Here is a 20,874-nt window from a genome sequence, read left to right as displayed (position 1 = left end):
CTTTTACCATCTTTACACTTCAACAAAAACTTCATATAATTACCATATCTAACTTTAGTTTGTGATAACTTATACAACACATTTCTCCAAATCTCTACTTTTACTAAACATAATAATATTTTTTAATATATAAATGGATGAGATAATGATATTTTATAGTATATAAATGATTGTAAATTTTATTTAATAAATTAATTTTAAAAAATTAAGTTATACTTAAAATATACTTTCTAATATTTATTTTATTAAATTGTATTAAAAAAATAAATATTAGTTATATATTTACCAAATACCAAGTACATACTACTAAAAATTTATTAAATAGAAAATTTTAAAGATAAAAATAATTAATTATTATATTAATACATTTTAGAAACTAAAAAATTATTGGTATATAAGTTAGTTTCTATTATTGATACATAATTTTTGAATTGGTATCTAATTAGCTCTGAAGATTAATTTGGAACTAATTAAGTAGTAGTTAAAACCTTAATAGCTAATTAAATATCAATTTAGAAACTATTTATTAATAATAAAAACTAACTTAGGTACCAATAATTTTTTTGTCTCTAAAATAGTATTTAATTTAGTCAATATAATAATTAATTATGCAATAATTTTTTAATAGTGATAGTATTAATTAATAATATATATATATATTAATATATGATACAAATAAGTATGATTATATAAGGTCAAATTGTATGTAAATTTACATTCTAATATAATATTCAAATCCATTTTATATTTATTAGAAAATCAGTTACTGCATAAACTTAACAAATCCAATAATATTGAACCATAAGATACATTGTTAAGAAAAATAAGTCAACTGTCTACAAGAAAATCATGAAATAAAAATCAATTTTAGAAACAAAAATAATTAGTTGCTATAGTGATTAAATTAGAGACAATTTTAGAGATTAAATAAATTTTTGATTTCTAAATTAGTTTCTATTATTGTTAAATGGTTTTTAAATTGGTATATAATTAGTCACCAATGTTTTTCTACCAAATTTAGAAATTAAATAATTAATAATTAAAATCTTGATAGCTAATTAGATATTAATTTAAAAATTATTTAAAATAATAAAAACTAATTTATAATTTTTTTTTAATTTTTAAAATGACTTTTAATTTAGTTACTTCAACTAATTATTTTGATTTATAAAATTTTTTCTATATTTTGATTTTCTTATAGTAGTGTAAACATAATTACAAAATAAAATATATAAATAAATGATAATATTTACTTTATAAATAGTGTAAAACTGAATTAAGTATAAATCTATATTATACAATAAAGTAGTTAACTGTTTTGTACGAAAATTAATCATCAAGAACAGTGTCATGTTAAAAAATATATATAATTTATTTATTTATTTTGTATATGATTTGAGTTGAGATTATTACTTTGTTTTTCAAAAATTCATTTTACTGACATGTTTTTCAATAATTTATTCTTATAAATATGTGCATGACCCACTACCTACCCACTGAAGCACTGTCGCAATTATTGACCTATGAATAAATACCACAGTCAACATTTTAATTTTAAATAAAAAGATACCATTTAGATAACACACTTAGTAGTACTTCTGTGGGGTCAAATTTTTGACAAAATATGTTGACCCACCTTTTTAATTTTTTCTAAAAATATTTTAAAATTCTTGAAAAGACAATTAGTTTATAAAATGACATAACATGGAAAAAATGCCTAAAAAATGTTTAAAAAATAATATTTTATTTAAAGATATTTTTTTTTAATTTATGCAAAAATTATTTTTAATGATCATTAAATAAAAACTAATTTTTGAGATAAAAATTAATTAGTTACTATATTAATTAAATTAAAGATATTTTAGAATTTTTTTTTATTTTTAAATTAGTTTCTATTATTGTTAAATAATTTTTAAATTGATATCTAATTAGTTATTAAAAATTTTACAACTAAATTTAGAATCTAAATAATTGATATTAAAACTTTGATAGCTAATTAAATATTAATTTAAAAATTATTTAATAAAAATAGAAACTAATTTAGAAACTAAATTTTTTTAATCTATAAAATAAACTCTAATTTAGTCACTATAATAATTAATTATTTTTATCTTTAAAATTGGTTTCTATTTCATAATTTTATTTCATAATTTTTTTTAGTGGATATTCAAACCATTTATCAGTATTTTAGTAGCATTTTGTTGTTTAAAAACTATAATTTACCTCTAAGCATGCAAATTAATTGGTGCAAAGCATTGACTCTATTTACTAATTGAGAGTTAAAATTTAGAATTGAATATTTGAATTTTTAGGTATATAATTGAAGTTTGATTGGTCTGAAAAATATAATTTTGATCTTAAAATAGAAAGTTTATTTATATATTATGGCTAAAGAGAAAAAAGGGGTTTTGTGAAGGAGGTGAAGTGGTGGGGGAGAAGGTATGCAAAATGTGCATTATGCAATGAAAGTTAGAGAAGATATTTTGATGAGTGGAGTGAATGGTGTGATGCAGAGAAAGAGAAAGAGAAAGTCACATGCAAACAAAGTCAGCCATCTTTCTGAGACCAAACCCGTTTTGAGTCAGCTCTGTCACAACTTGTTTCTCACTACTTTTTTTCTCTTACACGCGCCTTTCTTTATTCTCTTCTCTCACTCTCTCTTTGTTTTACTGAAAAATATAAATTTTTAATATATATATATTCAATTATACGAGTATCTTGTATGACACCCGTAAAACATATATCTATGAAATGTCCAATTCAAAAAAGATTTGTTAAATTTTTGATAATTATAATACAGTTCTAACACAATTTAACAAAAATAAAAATTAATTTTTTTAAAATTCAAATTTTATTGTATAAATTAATATTATGATTATAAAAATAAGAAACAAATCCTTGTCAATCAGTCATGAAAACCTTATTTCTGTTCCAAAAAATAATTTGGAACATACTTATGCACATAAATCTTTATTATCAATTTATATAATTCATAATTATATAATATATAAATCCGTATCACCGTGTCCTACATTTTAAAGATTTTATGTATCTTTGTATTTCGTGTCTGTGTCGTATCAGTGTCGGTATCTGTGCTACATAGATGATGAGTTGTAGTAAAAAAAATATAAAAAATCCAAATTCACTCATATACGTGCTTTTAATTTAAATTTTATTTTACTGAATCTTCTATTTATGTAGAAATAATTGTCTTGAAATATAGCAATAAGTAACATAAATATCTGCTCCTACCTAAACAAGTCAAATAAATAGTTGGTTTATCCTTTAATAAAACTTGACCCAAATTTTGAATTGTAGAGTAAATATTTTTTTTAAATGAAAACTATTGAGAATACTTTTATTGTTTTGTAAAATATTCTTAATTATATAATTTAATTAATTGAATTATGATACATTGATTATTAGTAATAAATAATTTATGATACATTAAGTATTAATTAGTTTATGATACATTAAGTATTAATTAGTTTATGATAAATTAAGTATTAATTCATTTATGATACATTAAGTATTAATTAGTTTATGATAAATTAAGTATTAATTAATTTATGATACATTAAGTATTAATTAATTTATGATACATTAACTACGAATTAATTAACTCTGCTTAACAACTTATCCATTTATTCTTTTATTACCCCAAGATATTTTAAATTTAGTGATATTTAAACGTCCAAATACTACTACTTGCTTAGGAATACTCGCCCACCTTAGCGCGTGCACACTCGCATGCTCATCTTTGTATGCGCAATATTTATCACAAATATATTTATTTTTATTACATTTTATCAATTTGTTTTTTATTTTTACTTTTTATGAAATACTATGTAATTTGCAAGTGGAATATGGTAATTAACTTTGAGTTAAGAAAACAATTGTGTAAAACATTAATTTCGAAAGTTGTCTGAGTATTCTTTTGGTGGGTTTTAATAGTCTGAAAGAAAAAAATTGAATTAAAAAATGAAAAAAATCAAATTATTTTTTATCCTAAATTATTTTTTGTTCCTATAGAAGTAGAGCTTTGTCTGTATTTTGATTTTTATAATTTTTTAATATTGTAATATTTTTTTAAAACATACTTCGTTTGGTATTTAATTTTATTTACAAATTCTTGATATTTTATAATTTCTAGATTATTATTATTATTATTATTATTATTATTATTATTGTATATATCTTGAAATAGTAACAATCGTATTTCCTTATATATAATAAACTTACAATTAAAGCTGCAAATATTAAATGAGAGTATGTTAAACTAAATATGTTATTTTATTAATAGTATTAATTTTTTTTAAATGAGAGTAAGAGTTTAGATAAGGAGGGAGTAATCTTTTAAATGTTTTAAGACATTTATTAATTAATTCTCTCTTCAATTTAAATGTAAGTCGACATGTATTAATTATTTATAACAATATTATTGAAAAAACAGTTAATTTTTTTAAAAGGTTAATATTTCAAAATAAAAAATATTATTTTACAACAAAGAAAATATTTTTAAAGAAATATATTAATATTTAAAAAATATTAATTGAAAAATTATTGCAATAAAATAAATATTTAAAAGTTGTTATCATTGTAAGAATAGAAAATTATAAACTCATTTAAATATTGAATAAAATAAGTGTTTATTTTAGAAATGAATAAATCCTTTTCACTTCTTAAATAAGCGATTATTTAGAGATGTTTATTTTTGAAAGACTTAACCAAATTTATATAACATTAACATAATCAGTAATTATAATTTTTGAAATAGAAATGTCTGAAAATAGATTAAACATTAAAAAGTATAAAAAAGTAAGGTATGAAAGAATGTGATTATGAAAGGAGGAAGAAGAAGAAAAGTAAAAAGAACAGAAAATATTCATTATTCAGTGTTATCCAGTTGAAGTCGAAAGAGAAAAGTGCTTTTCTATTGAGGTTTTGTTTGTTTTTGAAATGCAGTGAATAAGGCACATAGCTACCTAGGTAGCTCCATAGCATCATTCATTGTTCATCACCCCAACTCAACTAGGAGAGAGAAATCTAAGAACTCACCTCACTCACCCCTAGAAAATGTATGAAACTGATAAGGACTTGTGCTACTGACACACACCAAGAGAGAGAAAGAGAGACATCACTATTCATTACTCATGTTTTGTTTTTTTTCCTTTTTTTTCTCATCCTCAGTTAATGTTGTTGTGCTACTTCATTCTCTTTTTTGTACACACTCACTTCTCACTTTCACACACAATAACACACTAACACAACACACTCTCTCTCTTCTGTGCTCTTCTGTCACCCACCGCTCTTTAATTCCGCATGAAACCGTTGAACGTTTTTCAACCCTGTGCCTTCATAAGGGTCCTCCAATTTCCACCACCACTACACACACCCTTTTGAGTTTTGAATCTCTCTCCTCACAAGTTAGTACTTTCTTTTTTCCCTTTTTTTTCTCTCCATGATTTGAAGTGAAATTCATCTTGCATTCATAGCATTTTATCACCTGTGATTGTGGTGTGAAATCTGTTCTGGTTTTCAAAAAGGTTGTCGCTTTCTATGTGGTGTTTGTGACATTTTGTACTGTTTACTTGAATTCGAAACCGGGGTTAAAAATTATGTGTTTTTGAATTGAAGTAGTTGAGTGGTTGGTTCTTCATGATAAATAAGTAAAAGAATTTATTTTTGGAGTTTTGATTTTCTGGGTGTTGGCATCAAAGGGTGAGTGAGGTTAATATCCTACATGGTTATGGTCATGTGGTTGCCATGGAATTTGCTTGGCGTTTAAGGTTTTATCATGGGTTGGTGAGTGTGGACCTGTTACAGTTCACCTGGCCTTTATCTTCAATGTGAAGCCTTTTGTTGTTTCTATATAATTTGGTAAGCTGTATGTAACCTAGCTTCTCTTTTTGTCTTCTCTGTAAATTGGTCTACTACTAGAATATCTGTGTGAACTACCTTCTAGCTAGGCTTTCCACTCTTTTCATTGATCTATCTTTCTACTTTTTGGTTGTTTTCAGCTTGTCTTGTACCTTTAATTGAGTCCAGGGTCCCTTTCTCTTCCTTCATATGTATATTTTCAATAGGGTGTTAATGTGTCATCCATGAGAAACTTCATCTTTGGGAAGCCTGTGCTTCTGATTTGAAGGACATGTTATTGCTGCCAGTATAATTTAAGCACTTCTTGACAAAATTGTCATAATGATAAACTATTTCACGGTTTTCTGATCTGTGCATTTTTTTTTCTTTCCTCCAAAATTTGTGACCATGGACTATATATGGGAACAGAGATAGGCGGAATTGAATATTGAGGGGTTTCCAGGTCTAGTAAATGCATGGATCGAGGAGACCAAATGACATTATCTGGCTCTGCATCTTACTACATGCAGAGAGGAATACCTGGTGCTGGAACTCAGTCTGAACTGCACAACTCGCCTAATATTCGACCACTGTCTAATCCTAATTTACCATTTCAATCAAGCATTGGTGGTGGTGGTACCATTGGATCTACATTACCATTGGAATCTTCAGGAATTTCATCTCCATGTGTAAATGTGAGTGTTCCTTCTGGTGCACTGGCTGTGGAATCTGTCAAAAGGAAGAGAGGAAGGCCTAGAAAATACGGGCCTGATGGATCTGTGTCGTTGGCATTGACTCCAACACCAGCAAGTCATCCTGGAGCCCTGGCACCAGGCCAGAAACGAGGTAGAGGGCGCCCACCAGGATCAGGGAAGAAACAGCAGTTGGCTTCTCTTGGTAAATCCCCATCTCAGCTTTTATTTTGTTCTGCATTTTGTGAAAGCTGAAAGTAAAGTAATGATAATTTGAAGTTGAGTTGAGATGTTGCTGCTGTCTAAATCCTTTTGATTCTAACATCTTAGTAAACTGAAGTAACAATGGCTTCTGTATTGCAGTGGATAAATTGTTATTTTCTTTCTGATTGCTAGATATGTGGATTGTGTGTGGGATGGTTGAGCTCTCAAACTTTTTGGTCTATTGAGATTACTGTGTTAGTGCAAAATCTGGATTTTGCTTTGAAACTGTTGAGAATTATTGTGAAGCTAGATTGTTTGGTTGTTGTATTACTTGCTTATTCTTACTTTTATCCAAGCACACCACATATTGTTTTCATTTTTTGAGATAACAATTGTTTATTTGTTTTTTCATGCTGGAATTAAAATATCAAATGGATTGAATCAACACTGAGTCAGCGACTTTTATATTTCCATATGGTTTGGTATAACTTGTCAATTTCTTTACACTCAAAGTTTTACTGATTACAAGATAAATGGGTTTAGCTTTCAGATGTTTTGGTTTATATGAATATTTCTTGAGTTGAACACTTGACTGTTTCTATCGTTACAGCACTTGTTTTGTTTAATATTAACAGAAATTTTAAATTTAAATTTAAATTCAAATATTATTACTAAGGTGTTTGATGCTCTAGCATTTCCTAGAATTCAAAATTACATAATTTCAATATTTTCTCCAGGGTTTTTTTTTATATATATTTTCATATTGCCATTCTGATAAAAAAACTCAGGTAAATCAACAACTTTTCTATGCCAATATAATTGGGTATAAGTTAATAAATTATTAGTATATTTGCAGACATAATTTTGTTTGTTACAAGATAGATGCAATGTTTGCAGACAGTTGAACCCTTTGGTTTATTGACATTATGGCACTAGTACAAATTATTGTAGATTTTGCAACTAAACTACTGGGAGTTTTAAATTTAACTGTTTCAGTCTTTTAGCACTAATTTGATGATTAAAATTAAATATGATATAATTATTTATTATTACTCTGATAATATATACAAGAAAGGAAATGTTTTTTTCCTCTTAGTTATAAGTGAAATGATATCAGTGTTTAAAAACTAGGCTTGAATTGGACCAGAAACTGAACTTGCATTTCATTGCACATTTACTGCAGCTGCAGCAGTCGCATGTGAAATTTGCAGTAAAATTATTGGCAAATGATAATTACATATCTCTCCTATTTAATAAAGATACCTTCAGTTGGTACTTTTTGCCAATATTTTTCTTAATTATCCTTCTAATTTATTCCCAATTTAAATTATTCTCATTGTTTTTTGAAAAAATTTCTGCTCATCCCCTTTACTCTGCCATACACCCTTTCTCTGTCACTCATCCACTTACCCCTTCTAATTTATAAGTCATACTTGTTGAAAGTATTATTCTTTGAAATAGAAAAATGCCATTTAGTACCAGTTAAATCATTTAACTCTATAGGTATTCTTGCAGTACAATATAATTTTATGACATTATTATTTAAAATTAACTAATTTAACTATTGGTCTTGATGAACTATGTTTTTTTTTTCTTATATATAAAAATGAAGGTAGTATTGTTAGAGCTAATATACCTATAAATTAATTTCAACAAGTTGATTTTTTACCATGCCTAAGATAAAAGTTGTGTTTTTGGCAATAACATTACATTATTTTCAATAAGTCATGTCTTTATTGTTATTTGTGAATGATAGGCAGTTTTGGTTTATTGAGTAATGTTCCGATCTCAAGTCTGTTGATAATATCACTGTGGTCAATCACAACATTCGAGGTATTGTCCAGCTCCAAAGCTTGGATAACTTTATACCTCTCCATAACTGTTATAACTGCTGCAGAACTACTCTGTTAATTTCAAATCAATTGTTAACTTAGGAGTTTTAGTTTGATTCAAAATTGTTTGTTACTTTAGAAAACTAAGGAATACTGATAAGATTTTCCATTTTACTTTTTTATTCTACATTACAATAAAACAACACATATAAATTGATTAAAAGTTAGGGGAATGACAAGGGTATAAGTTAAATGTTCTTTTCTTTAAAAGGATCATTTTGGTTCTGTCTGTAAAGGGTGATTCATGTTTGATGTTGAGTGGTTATTGCTAGGTGCACTGATGTCTGGTTCAGCTGGGATGGGTTTCACTCCTCACATCATTACCATAGCAGTTGGAGAAGTATGCCTCTTACTTTTGAAAAGTTGTATCAATTTTACTCTAAAAATGATTTCATTTGAAACATAATGTGCTCCAAGATGATCCTTGCACTAAAAATGAAGAAATACTTGTGCCATTTCCTTCTCTGTAGGACGTTGCAACAAAAATCATGGCATTTTCTCAGCAGGGGCCTAGAGCTATATGTATTTTGTCAGCTAATGGTGCTGTGTCTACTGTGACACTTCGTCAGCCTTCAACATCAGGTGGCACTGTCACATATGAGGTTTGTAAAATGTTGTGTTTGTTTGTACATTTATGTTCAGATAGTCATAGTGCTAGAAGTGTGTTTTCTTGAAGCATTTTATTTTACTCAACCATAAGTTTTGGAGCCATCTCAAGTGGTTCATTCATCTGTATGCTTTCTTTTGTTTCTTTTTCCTAACGCTTTTTATCTTGAAGTTATTTACTTTGGTTATGTATAATTATTGATGGACTTTGGTTTCAATAGGGGCGTTTTGAGATATTGTGCCTGTCAGGCTCTTACTTGGTTGCCGACAGTGGCGGCTCCCGCAATCGAACCGGTGGATTAAGTGTTTCCCTTGCAAGCCCTGATGGTCGTGTCATAGGTGGAGGAGTTGGTGGAGTGCTTATTGCTGCAAGTCAAGTTCAGGTAAATGCATTTTATTGCTGCCATCATAATCATTCTCATGTCAAAATCAGGAACTTGTTGAATTTGGATGTTGTATTACCACAGGTGATAGTTGGAAGCTTTACATGGGGTGGATCAAAGACAAAGATAAAGAAAAAAGAACCTTCAGAAGTGGCAGAAGTTGCTATAGAGAATGATCATCAGACAGTTCATAATCCAGTTGCAGTGAATAGCATCTCCCCGAATCAAAATCTTACTCCAACTTCATCTTTAAGTCCGTGGCCAGCATCACGACCATTGGATATGCGCAATTCTCATATTGACATTGATTTAATGCGCGGGTGACAATGATTTTGCATATGGCAGTACTGAGTATATACTTCAGATTCATGGTCACTCATCTAATTTTCCTGTAGTGGTAACTCCAGCATGGAAGTACCTACAGCAGAGTAGAAGCCAACTGACTTATGGAAATTTGATAAAATGTCACCTATCTCTCTACCCATGATTGACTTTAGGGTTGCACTCAATATTTTTGTAGCTGTGAGGAATTTTAATTCGAAGATTTTTGCGTTCTTGGTTGAATATAGACTCTTGTTTATATCCTATTTGAAAGAAATTGACTTTGAGCAGATGTTTTGTGGTTTTGGGGGACAAATTGTGATATAAACTAGTGTGATTTTTGTCATTGAACTATGGTCTCGTGAAAGACAATGACAAAGGGTGCATGAAGATTTACTACTGGGAATAGGAAGTGTTGTGTCTGGAACTGTTGGTGTTATGCTTTGGTTGATGATTCTGTGTTTTGCCTTCTCAATTCTAGTGTATCTTATTTTTGTTGCCAATGGTGAGTTACCCTGAACTTTTCCAATATACATTCTCTTTTGTAATTTGTGTGGATTAGGGAGTGAATTTGAGGAAAAAAGTGTAGGAAAAGTGGAGTTGTATAGATTAAGGTAAATTGAGTGGAAAGAGAATGGAAAGATTATGAAAATTTGTGAGTAATACAATGAGTGATTGAAGTTGTATTTTTTCAATTGATAAAGAAAGCAAAATTATAAATATGTCTGTGTTAAAAAATAATTAAATAAGAAATATAATTTAATTATTTGTGTGTTTTAGTAGTTTATAATTATTTTTGAATATTCATGACACCACCTAACCACCATGAAGCGTCTATATAGAAAATGTCTACAAGGGACCGTAGAGCATCTAGAGGAAGTGTCTAGATCACATTTACGAGAGCGGCTTTAGTAATAGTCGCATTTGTAAATCATGTGCTGGATTTATAAATGCGGCTATGGTCCATAGCTGCACTTGTAAATAATGGTTTTTTTAGTGCAATCTGTTTAGTGCTAATCTCATATAAATTAACCTATTCAATTATATATACCCAACCAGACAAATATATATATATTCAGATAAATTTAGGGAATCAAATATATATTGATCAAAATATACATTACAAACACTAATCAAATTACATATAATTCCTACACTATTGATCAACTATCCTTGAATTATAAAAATTTATGAAATATGTGGACCAAAAATGTCTCACATATGCTATGGCATCCGAAGTCATTGGTGCTTCATCCATGAAGAACTGCATTTCAAAATATGATTGACATAAATTAGTTTTAAGATACATATATGTTAAAGAATTATAAAAATAATTTAACATATCATGTTACCTCTTTCCAATCACTTTTAAGGCCTAGTCTTACAATGGTAATCATCCATTGCATAACGTAATAGCCACACTCATAGCTTCCTGGTTGTTTATTACACTATAATCCAACAAAAAGTAAAAGTTAGTATATTGATAAACAATGATAAGAGAAAGAAAAAAATTACAAACTTTTATTCTTATCCAGTTCAAATTATTTGAATTGGATCGACCTTTTAGGATGTTATATCCACGCCTTGCATGAACTAGTTAATACAAAAAACCTCATTAGTAGATGATTAATTAGTAACATACAAAGTTAAGTTTATTATAGTGTACTTACATATCAATGATATTCTTAAAATTTGTGGGTATCTTCTTGTGCAGGGAACAAAACCACACAACAGTCTTATCAACCATTGATAAGACAAGTAACTGCCAATGATGCCTATATCATCCATGAAAAGAGTTAATAAATATTTGACGACATATAATTAAACTTACTCATTAATATAAGAGCATAAATAAATTTGTTTTTCCTCGTTTTCCAAGGTGTTAGTGATGTATGCTTGGCTCTCATATGACCTTGGTCCAACGGGATTAGTATATGCAGGATCTAAGAATCCATACACATTTTCCTTCTCCTCAATGAAACAGACTCCATGCAAAAACCTACAAGTTATTAGTTAAAGCATAATCAATAATAATTTAACATAAATAGATTGAAATATAGGTAAAGATACTTACATCATAAAAAATTGAATTATATTTATATTGAGCTCCTGATTATATTTATATTGAGCTCCTGATTCCCAACTACAAATTCTAATAAATCTGTGTTGTACATGAACAATGACAATTCAGTGTTTATTTGAAAAAACGTATCATCCCACAAAACTTCAAAAGGATGATGACCAATCTGACTAGCAACTAGACCTAAGGAAGCTATAGGATCATCAACTGGAACCTCATGCTTCTTCTTTAGACTTGGTTTCCGAAGAAGTTTCTACAAAATAAAGAACATTTGTATTAAATTATATGTAATATATAAATATAAATATAAATATAAATTAATATAATGAAATGAAATTATTACATGAGGTCGTGGCATAATCGAATGTGTCTGGGCCAGGCAATGAATGTTTGAAATGCATCGGTCACAGTGGTTACCTCATCTGAAGGTAGTGGAACTGAGCATCAGGTACTCGTACTTTTTCAATTGCTACCTTCGCCACATCAAGGGAGAGAGGAACGATGGCCTCTTCATAGACTTTTCCAAGGGCCACCACCTGAAGAAGCTTGTCGGCCACTACCAGTAGCTCACATTCCCTCGTCTGCCCAATGATATCATCCTGATGTTGTAGGAGCCGCACAACTCCCCTTTGTGCGCTTGGGAGTGGGACTAATAAGGGGTTGAATCGGCTCAGCAAAAAGTTGTTGCGATAGAAACTATTGTCGCATTCGATCATTCTCCTTTCTCATCTCCTCCATTAATTCTTCACGTATCTTAGTCTTCATTTGAGTTTCCCTCTCTTTCGAGGAGGATGACTGTCGTTGTGAAACTCCAAAATATAGTTTAATTCCAACCCCTTGTCCAGCTGCACGAACACGACCACAGTGCTCAGGTCGTCCAATTGTTTCAACCAGGATATCGTGACGACCTTCAGGAACAAAATTACCTTGGGATTCCAAGGAATCCTGCGAGAGACAAAAATCATATCAGTTTTTAATATAATTAATGCTTTAAAATAAATGAAAAATAACTAAAAATAACTTACAATTTTTTCGATGATAACCCCGGATTGCTCAGAACTTGGTGCACCCAACTTTTTAATTCGGGCCCTCTTCCATTTTACATGGCGAAAAGGTGGTGATGGAGGAGAAGTGACCCTTGTTTCCACATTCTCAGATGACGTCCCCTGTCTAGATTGCTCCTTTTCCACCATCAGTGATTGCTCAAGTTTTCGATACCCCGAACGAGAGAGTACGTGCGGGGTAACATTCTTCAAAGCTATCTCTTGAGTTTTCTTCCGACGATCCTATCATAATTGAAATAAACAAAGTGAATTAAATAAGATAAACTTATTAATGTTATATAAATAAAAATAGTTAAGTTACTTCACTTACCATCCAAGCCTCATTTTCACGACTTTCTTTAAAAAGACGCCATGTCACTTCATCAATATGTTTGTACTTTAAACATGGATTTTCGTCTTTAAGGTCGCCAAAAACGTATCTCGAAGTCAGTCTTGACTTAAAGTGACAAAATTTAAGTCCGATATTGGATATAATCTTTGATCGAAGCGGTTCCACATCAGGAATTTCAAAGTTTGCCTGGAAAATAACATCACCAAATTAAAATTAATCAATGAATATTAAAAAACATTATATGGTAACAATAATAATGTAAAGCTTACCAGAACATCCTCCCAGATCATGTTCCGATCGACCTCTGACACCTCATCCCATGAATTAATCAAAATGGAGAGCCTCTCATGAGAAACAACTCAAAGATAGCTCATAAACTCATCTGCTTTAGGACCAAAAGCCACTCCAGTGTTGACGTCAATGTCAACACGTGTCTTCTCACCAACAACACGTTTCAATGCGAGACACTTCAATCTAATAGGTCCTCTGCTGCCTCGTCCGGATCAAGGTCTGATTGGAGTCTGATCGTCATCCATATCTCTGTTAAAAAAATTAGGTAACAAACATTAGTTAATCTGCATCGAATTAAAATCATGTAAAAATAATACATAAAATTCTAAATGCTTATGTACGGGTTGCATGTGGGTTGAATGTTCATATGTAAATTCCTTCACTGTGGTCTTTACGGGTTGCATGTACATCATCAAGTACATTGTCATCTTTATTAATTATCATTGGTGTGAATGAACGGGGGTCACCATTTTCAATATCATCTATGGTCTCCCCTTGTTTTTCCCGTGTAAAACGACATACCAATATTTTGACGTAGGATCTTTCACGTAGAAAACCTGAGATGCTTGTTGAACTATTATAAATGGCTCATCTCAATACCCTGTCTTTCGAAAGTCCACTAGTGTGAATCCTGATTCATCAATTTTAACCCACTTTTATTGTCAACCCATTTACATTTGAAAACTGGAACGGAAAACTTAGTGTAGTCAACCTCCCATATCTCTTCTATAATCCATAGTATGCCATTGATCTAAGTACTGGATTTGCATATTTCGAAGTCGAAAGCTGCATTGACTTGGCTTCAAGAGTAACACCTGAATTTTGAACTGTACTCTTTTCATCCACAGACTTCGTGTAAAATATACAATTATTCACTTCGTACACTGTACATGAGATGACATCAAACCTCAATCCAGCAGCCAACCAGGTCAAGGTCTCTGATGCCGTTGAATCCTTGAACACCTCATCTTTAAACCAAGGCGTGAAAGTTCTATTATGTTCCATCAAGACCCATTTCTCTGCTTGTCTTGGGTTATTTGCCTTCACAATGGCTTCATGAGCTTCTATGTAAGATATAACTTCATCTCTGTTATTCAATATGTACAAATGTGCTTGCAAGACTTCTGATCGAGATTTGCTTACAATATTCACACCACGTGAACATTTACTTGTAGAACGCCTGTGGTACCATGAATTAGCTGGAAGACATATTGGATTTGCTTTTGACATGTACTATGAACAAAATTCAATACTTTCTTAAGCTATGTACCTTTCAATCATTGAAGCTTCTGGACGATAATGATTTTTCACATAACCTTTCAAAATTTTCATATACTGCTCAACAGGATACATCCATCTTAAGTACACTGGTCCACAATATCTAACCTCTCTTACAGATGCACCACTAGATGAACCATGATGTCAAAAAAAGACCGAGGAAAAAACATCTCCAATTCACACAAGATAACAACAATTTCATTTTGGAGTTCATCTAGTTTTGATGGATCAATGACTTTACAACAGATGGAAGATAAGAATGAGCACAAACGGGTTATGGTATGTCTAACATTTTTTGGTAAGATCCCACAAATAGCTACCGACAACAACTGTTGCATCAAGATGTGGCAATCATGAGACTTCAACCCAATTAACTTCAAATCTTGCATTAACACTAGGCTTTTCACATTTGAGAAATGTCCTTGTGGCACTTTCACACCCTTTAGACATTAAAAAAAACTATTTTTTTCATCTTTTGACATTGTGTAACAGGCTGGGGGGAAATATGTATGCTTACCCATTTCTATGGGTGCCAACTACCTCGTATATTCATCTCAATCAAATCTAAATGAGCATTTAGACCATCATTCGTCTTCCCATTAATGTTAAGAAGTGTACCAATTAAGCTATCACACACATTCTTCTCAACATGCATTACATCTATACAATGTCTGACTTCTAACCTCGACCAGTACGAAAGATCAAAGAAGATTGATTTCTTCTTCCAAATGTTTGTCACAAATGACTTTTTTTACTTACCGAAGGTGTGGTCTATGTTATTTACCTTTTCGTAAACCTCAACAGTAGTTAATGAAGTTGGTGGACCACTAGCCTCTTGGTGTCCATTAAAGGTCTTTTTTAACCTCCGGTAAGGATGATGACTTCTAAGAAACCTCCGATGCCGAATATATACTGTCTTCCTTCCATGTTTCAATTGTTGAGAAGCAGTATCTTCTTCACATATTGGACATGGTTTATGACCCTTAACACTATAACCTGATAAGTTACCATATGCCGGAAAGTCATTGATGGTGCAAAATAACATGGCACGAAGCTTGAAAGTTTCATTAGCAAATCCGTCAAGTACTTCAACACCCTGGTCCCACATTAACTTCAAATCTTCAATTAGGGGACTTAGATAAACATCTATATCATTCCCTGGCTGTTTCGGACCGGATATCATCATAAACAACATAATGTATTTTCGCTTCATGCACAATCCAGGAGGTAAGTTGTAAATAACTAGTAAAACAGGCCATTGACTGTGATTTGTACTCATATTACCAAACAGATTCATTCCGTCTATAGCTAAACCAAGTCAGATATTTAATATTCATATTATTAATATTCATATTATTAATATTAATAATATGAATATAATATTAATAATACAGATATTACATACGGATTTTTGGCCGTATGTAATTCGTATGTAAACCTGTTTTACATACGGATTTTGGGTCTTACATACGGATTTCGGCTGTATGTAATTCCAATTTTTCTTGTAGTGATACAATCATTAGGACATGCATGTATCTTTTTATAACAAATAATCTTTTTGGCCTCATAATTACGATTAAGTAGAGTATTTTCCTCTGGAAGCATATCCTTCAACAACTTGAAATGAGTTGTTTTGCCTTTTTGCACTAGTGGTTATTCACCTCTATAAAGAGAAATGACTAATAATTAGAAAAAACACAATTAATATTAGGATCCTTCTATAACTCTGGTATCCATATCCTTTAATAACTTGAAATGTTAATTGCCATTAACGTCTGATTGTGATTTCTAAGTTGTTTTTATAAGTATGCGAGAGATTGATATTAAGGAAACATTCTTAAGAATTTTATATGCGAGAGATCGATATAAATGAATTTTATACGGGCATCAATTTCAATCAAAGAACTTAATATTGACATGCTAATCAAAATACAAGAGAGTGAGAGAGATGAAACCTAATCCCTATTTTTCCAACTGAAACAACTAATTCTTTGTTTGTTTTCTTATTGATCAGTGCCAACATAACCAACTTAAAACATTTTTTATTGTTCTGTTGTTATATTTAGCGAATATTGTACTCGGTAATTCCTTGTTCCTTGTGGGATCGATATCCGTCCTTAGGAACAATTATTACTTTTGACAAATGCGGTGCACTGACCGTATAAAGTCATTAGTAACTTAGGTGATCATTATTGGATTGGCCTCTTAAGTCCCTTGAAACAAACAATCAACTAGGTTTTCTCTCAAGAACAACTTGCTTCCATGGGAAGAAATAACATGTAAATTTTATATATGCTCAAACTGTTGTGACAACGTTTTCTAAAATATGCAGTAAACTAGTTACGGGGGGACGAAACACTAAAGTTAGCAGTTGCATTATAACATAACATCCACCGTCTAATACATAAAAGTAGATTGAAGACATGAGTAAGATATAAATAACTAGTTGGTGTGAAGGATAACCACATAGTCCTACTTAACAACCTCAAACATCGAGCAACAATGTCCCTTACACGAGTGTTGATAAAATATAAATGTTATAATGGTTTTAAATTGTGTTTGATTTGTAATTTGGCACGACTTTAGTGTAAGAAAAATATTACAAAAATTGTGTCACTTATGCACGATTTTAATTGTACGAAATTTACACTGAAGTTGTGCATGAGAGAGCACGACTTGAGTTTTATTGAATATTTTTTAAAATTTTGTTTGTTTGTTTTTTAAATAATTAGAATGATTAATTGAAATATTAATTTGAAAAACTTAATAAAATTAAGAAAGATTTAGTTATTTTGTAATAAAAAAATTAATTAAAAAATGATGTTAACCTAAGACATTAACTAAAAGTCTAAAATAGACAATGTCTCAAAGTACTAAAAAAAAAAACTCTTAAATAAATGGTTGATTTTTTTAAATTTTGGTATCCTTTGATTATTGACCATCACATTTTTTATCTTATTTCAAACAACTTTGTTAAATACGTCTCAGTTTTCTATCAACTGTTGAAATTTTTTCTTACAAAACTTTATAAAATCTTAAATATTTTTAATAATTAAATTAGTTATTCTATTTAATAAAAATAAAAATTCTTTAAAAAAAAATCAAATCGTATTTTACATATACAACTTCCATAAAATTTCGTACAACTGAAATCGTTTATAAATGTCATCACAAATAGTATATCATCACACATCTTTAATTAACTCTTAATTAAAAATTCAATCAAAATCGTCTTTGTACCTTCCATCTATTAATTTTACACTAAAATTGTGTAATCCCGATACAACTTTTACATGAACCACACATTCTGAACTAAAGTCAGTTGACTCTGACACACACGGCTCACTTAAAGTCAAAATAAAAAAAAATTCCATTAAAGTAATGTAAGTGTAAAATTGCACAGATATCCATGGAAAAACCAAGAGTTCAAACCTTTTTTTATTGTTGAAAACCAACCATAAGCAGCTAAAGGAAAAAGGTTTGGTTGTACTGAATGGCGTTATACATATGTTCGTTGTTTTATGTTGTTCTGCCGTAGATGATTTGGTTTCTACTGAAGTGATGTTTACCTAAACTCTGAATTTATACGAGCGTGGCATTGCAGTTCAGTTGCTTTCCTAGTTCAAGATGCATGTATCATGCAATACCTTTTGTTTTGTGTCTCAAGGAAAATGCTAGAAAGTGACCTTTGTACCATCCATGATATTTTAGTGTTAGACCCTACATCAACCACTCTACCACAGAATAGGATAACCAATGAGAGTGATGCTGAATTACAAAAAACCAGAACACCATATAATCAACTGATATATTGGATAATTTTTTATTATGAGTATGCATTAAAAAAACAAAAAAATGAAATAACATTTTCCAAAAATCTTAAAATAATTTGTATATAATAACTAACTAACCCTAGGTGAGCTTTTGTTTTAAGAGAGTCTCTCATATTTAAGAATATACACATTTCATTGTATATAAATATAAGTGAGTGCAAACCTCATCTCATAACTGATTTTAGAGAATTCAGTTAGGTTTAAAGTTCACGTCGTAATATGGTATCACAGTTATTTTGAACTTATTCCTAACAAGTGTTTGTTGGATTTATCAGATCACTCGTTATTGGATCGTTATCATATCACTCCATAATATGTTATTCCACGCGCTATCGTGTGTCATTGTAATAATATACTCTTTTTTACAAGTTTTCCAATGGAGTGAAATTCTATTACAGTAGTTTACATTTTATAGAGCTTGTGAATCACATTTTATACCCATGAGTCACACTAAAATATCTTAATTATTAAATCTTCACTAAAAGTTTACAAAAGGAAAATGCCATCAAAGATATTTTGTAGAAAAAAGCAAAAACATATTTAAATAAGAAAACAAATGGGTGTACCAAAATCAAAGCCTTTTGGAATTGAGACACACTTTAGGTTCCTTCTGAACACTATGATTGCAAGAACCCCTACACTTGACAGGAGTGATGATGAATGAGAGAAAATCAGGAGAGGATAGAATTAGCATGTTATCAGATGATGTACTGTGTCACATCCTTTCATTTCTTACCACCAAGGAAGCCATAGCCACATCCTTGTTGTCTACCAGGTGGAGATTTCTATGGAGCATGCTTCTATTTCTTGACATTCATTGCTCCAAACCAATCATAAAATCCCATGAGACTGTTAAAACATTCTTGGCGCCACGCATAACACAAAGCATCACAAGGTTTCATCTCAAATGTAATAGCCATAGTTGTTGCTCACATTACGTGGAACAATGGGTCTCTGCAGTGATAGCAAGAAAAGTTGAACATGTGGATATCTCCTTATGCATGTGTCACAGAAGCGTGCTCAACTTCGCCACCTTGTTCACCTGTGCCACATTTGTCACTTTGAAGCTCGAGGGTCTCTTCAATCTCTCTATTCCTCTTGATGTTCATCTTCCTAAACTCAAGACTTTGTACCTGCACTTACATGCATTCACCTCCTTCTCCAGCATCAGGAACCTTATCTCTGGATCTCCAGCTCTTAAACTTTTCCACCTGAAGCAGAACTGGTACTTGTCACATTTCAACGAGTTGAAGATTGTGCGAAATTCCCGAGTTATCCAACTCTTCCAACGCAAATGGTTTTACAACCTTGTTATACAAAGTGATCGTAGTTATGATTTTATCTCAGACTACTTGGAAAGTGGTAGTAGGTCAAACATTGTGAAAGCCAAAGTTTATATGACAGTGTATGGTGGCATCAAGGATTTTTACGCTAACCAGTTTGTTTGTGAGACTCTGAAAGAATTAAACAATGTTGAATTTCTGTCTTTGGGTGATTTTAGGGTAGAGACATACCCTTTCAGTCTTGATCTTCCACTGTTTAAGAATCTAGTTGAGCTAAGAGTTTCTCTTAAAAACAGAAACTCCTTGTATATGGAACTTCCTGGGAAGTGTCCTAAGCATGAAATTCTCGAAGTTAATATCATGGATGATCGGTATGATGCTACTCAGAGGTGTAAATATCGTATTAATGGCGGAGTAAGGGAACACGACTTATCAATTGTTCCTTTTTCACCTGAGACAACATTGTTGGAAAGTTGAGACAGCTTAAGAGATATTATTGGGTTGTTCTTTGTTATGTTTTCTGTTTAAGAGAAACTATTTCAGGGGACTTCTATTACTTTTCTTCTTGTTTTCCTGGTTTTATATTACTAGGGTCAAGGGAAATAGCCAGTGAATTTGAGCCTTTACTCCATGAACTCTGCTGTGATATTTAATTTTTATTTGGATTGGATTTTACACGTGTAATCAGAATTTCCCTAATATATATATAAACTCCGCTAAAAGAAAGCATGTGGCCTGTTCTAGGGCTTCAAACATG

General features: G+C 30.7%; 2 protein-coding genes across 3 annotated transcripts; both read left to right on the top strand.

Moving 5' to 3' along the window:
* Nucleotides 1–4,963: 4,963 nt before the first annotated feature.
* LOC137818535 (AT-hook motif nuclear-localized protein 9-like) lies at nucleotides 4,964–10,384 on the top strand. 2 transcript variants are annotated; one of them, XM_068622021.1, is made up of 6 exons: nucleotides 4,964–5,426; nucleotides 6,289–6,756; nucleotides 8,920–8,987; nucleotides 9,118–9,249; nucleotides 9,475–9,636; nucleotides 9,721–10,384. In XM_068622021.1, the coding sequence occupies exons 2-6, from the start codon at nucleotides 6,336–6,338 to the stop codon at nucleotides 9,958–9,960; spliced, it is 1,023 nt and encodes a 340-aa protein (XP_068478122.1). In that variant the 5' UTR covers nucleotides 4,964–5,426; nucleotides 6,289–6,335; the 3' UTR covers nucleotides 9,961–10,384. The 2 variants fall into 2 exon arrangements, with proteins under 2 accessions (XP_068478122.1, XP_068478123.1); XM_068622022.1 differs by having other exon boundaries at nucleotides 4,998–5,880.
* A 9,029-nt stretch (nucleotides 10,385–19,413) lies between these two features.
* On the top strand, nucleotides 19,414–20,870 carry LOC137819657 (F-box protein At4g22280-like). Its single transcript, XM_068623559.1, has one exon. It carries the CDS (start codon nucleotides 19,488–19,490, stop codon nucleotides 20,592–20,594), a length of 1,107 nt encoding a protein of 368 aa, XP_068479660.1. The 5' UTR covers nucleotides 19,414–19,487; the 3' UTR covers nucleotides 20,595–20,870.
* Nucleotides 20,871–20,874: the final 4 nt, after the last annotated feature.

The sequence above is a fragment of the Phaseolus vulgaris genome, chromosome 10 (assembly GCF_000499845.2).
Source record: "Phaseolus vulgaris cultivar G19833 chromosome 10, P. vulgaris v2.0, whole genome shotgun sequence".
NCBI classification, from domain to species: domain Eukaryota; kingdom Viridiplantae; phylum Streptophyta; class Magnoliopsida; order Fabales; family Fabaceae; genus Phaseolus; species Phaseolus vulgaris.
This window is presented reverse-complemented; position numbering and strand designations above follow the sequence as displayed.

Excerpts from the sequence above, each read along its gene's own strand:
- LOC137818535 (XM_068622021.1), top strand. The coding sequence starts at position 6,336 with ATGGATCGAGGAGACCAAATGACATTATCTGGCTCTGCATCTTACTAC. Across the intron at positions 8,988-9,117 it reads TTACCATAGCAGTTGGAGAA|GACGTTGCAACAAAAATCAT; the intron begins GTATGCCTCTTA and ends CCTTCTCTGTAG. Across the intron at positions 9,250-9,474 it reads GTGGCACTGTCACATATGAG|GGGCGTTTTGAGATATTGTG; the intron begins GTTTGTAAAATG and ends TGGTTTCAATAG.
- LOC137819657 (XM_068623559.1), top strand. The coding sequence starts at position 19,488 with ATGATGAATGAGAGAAAATCAGGAGAGGATAGAATTAGCATGTTATCA.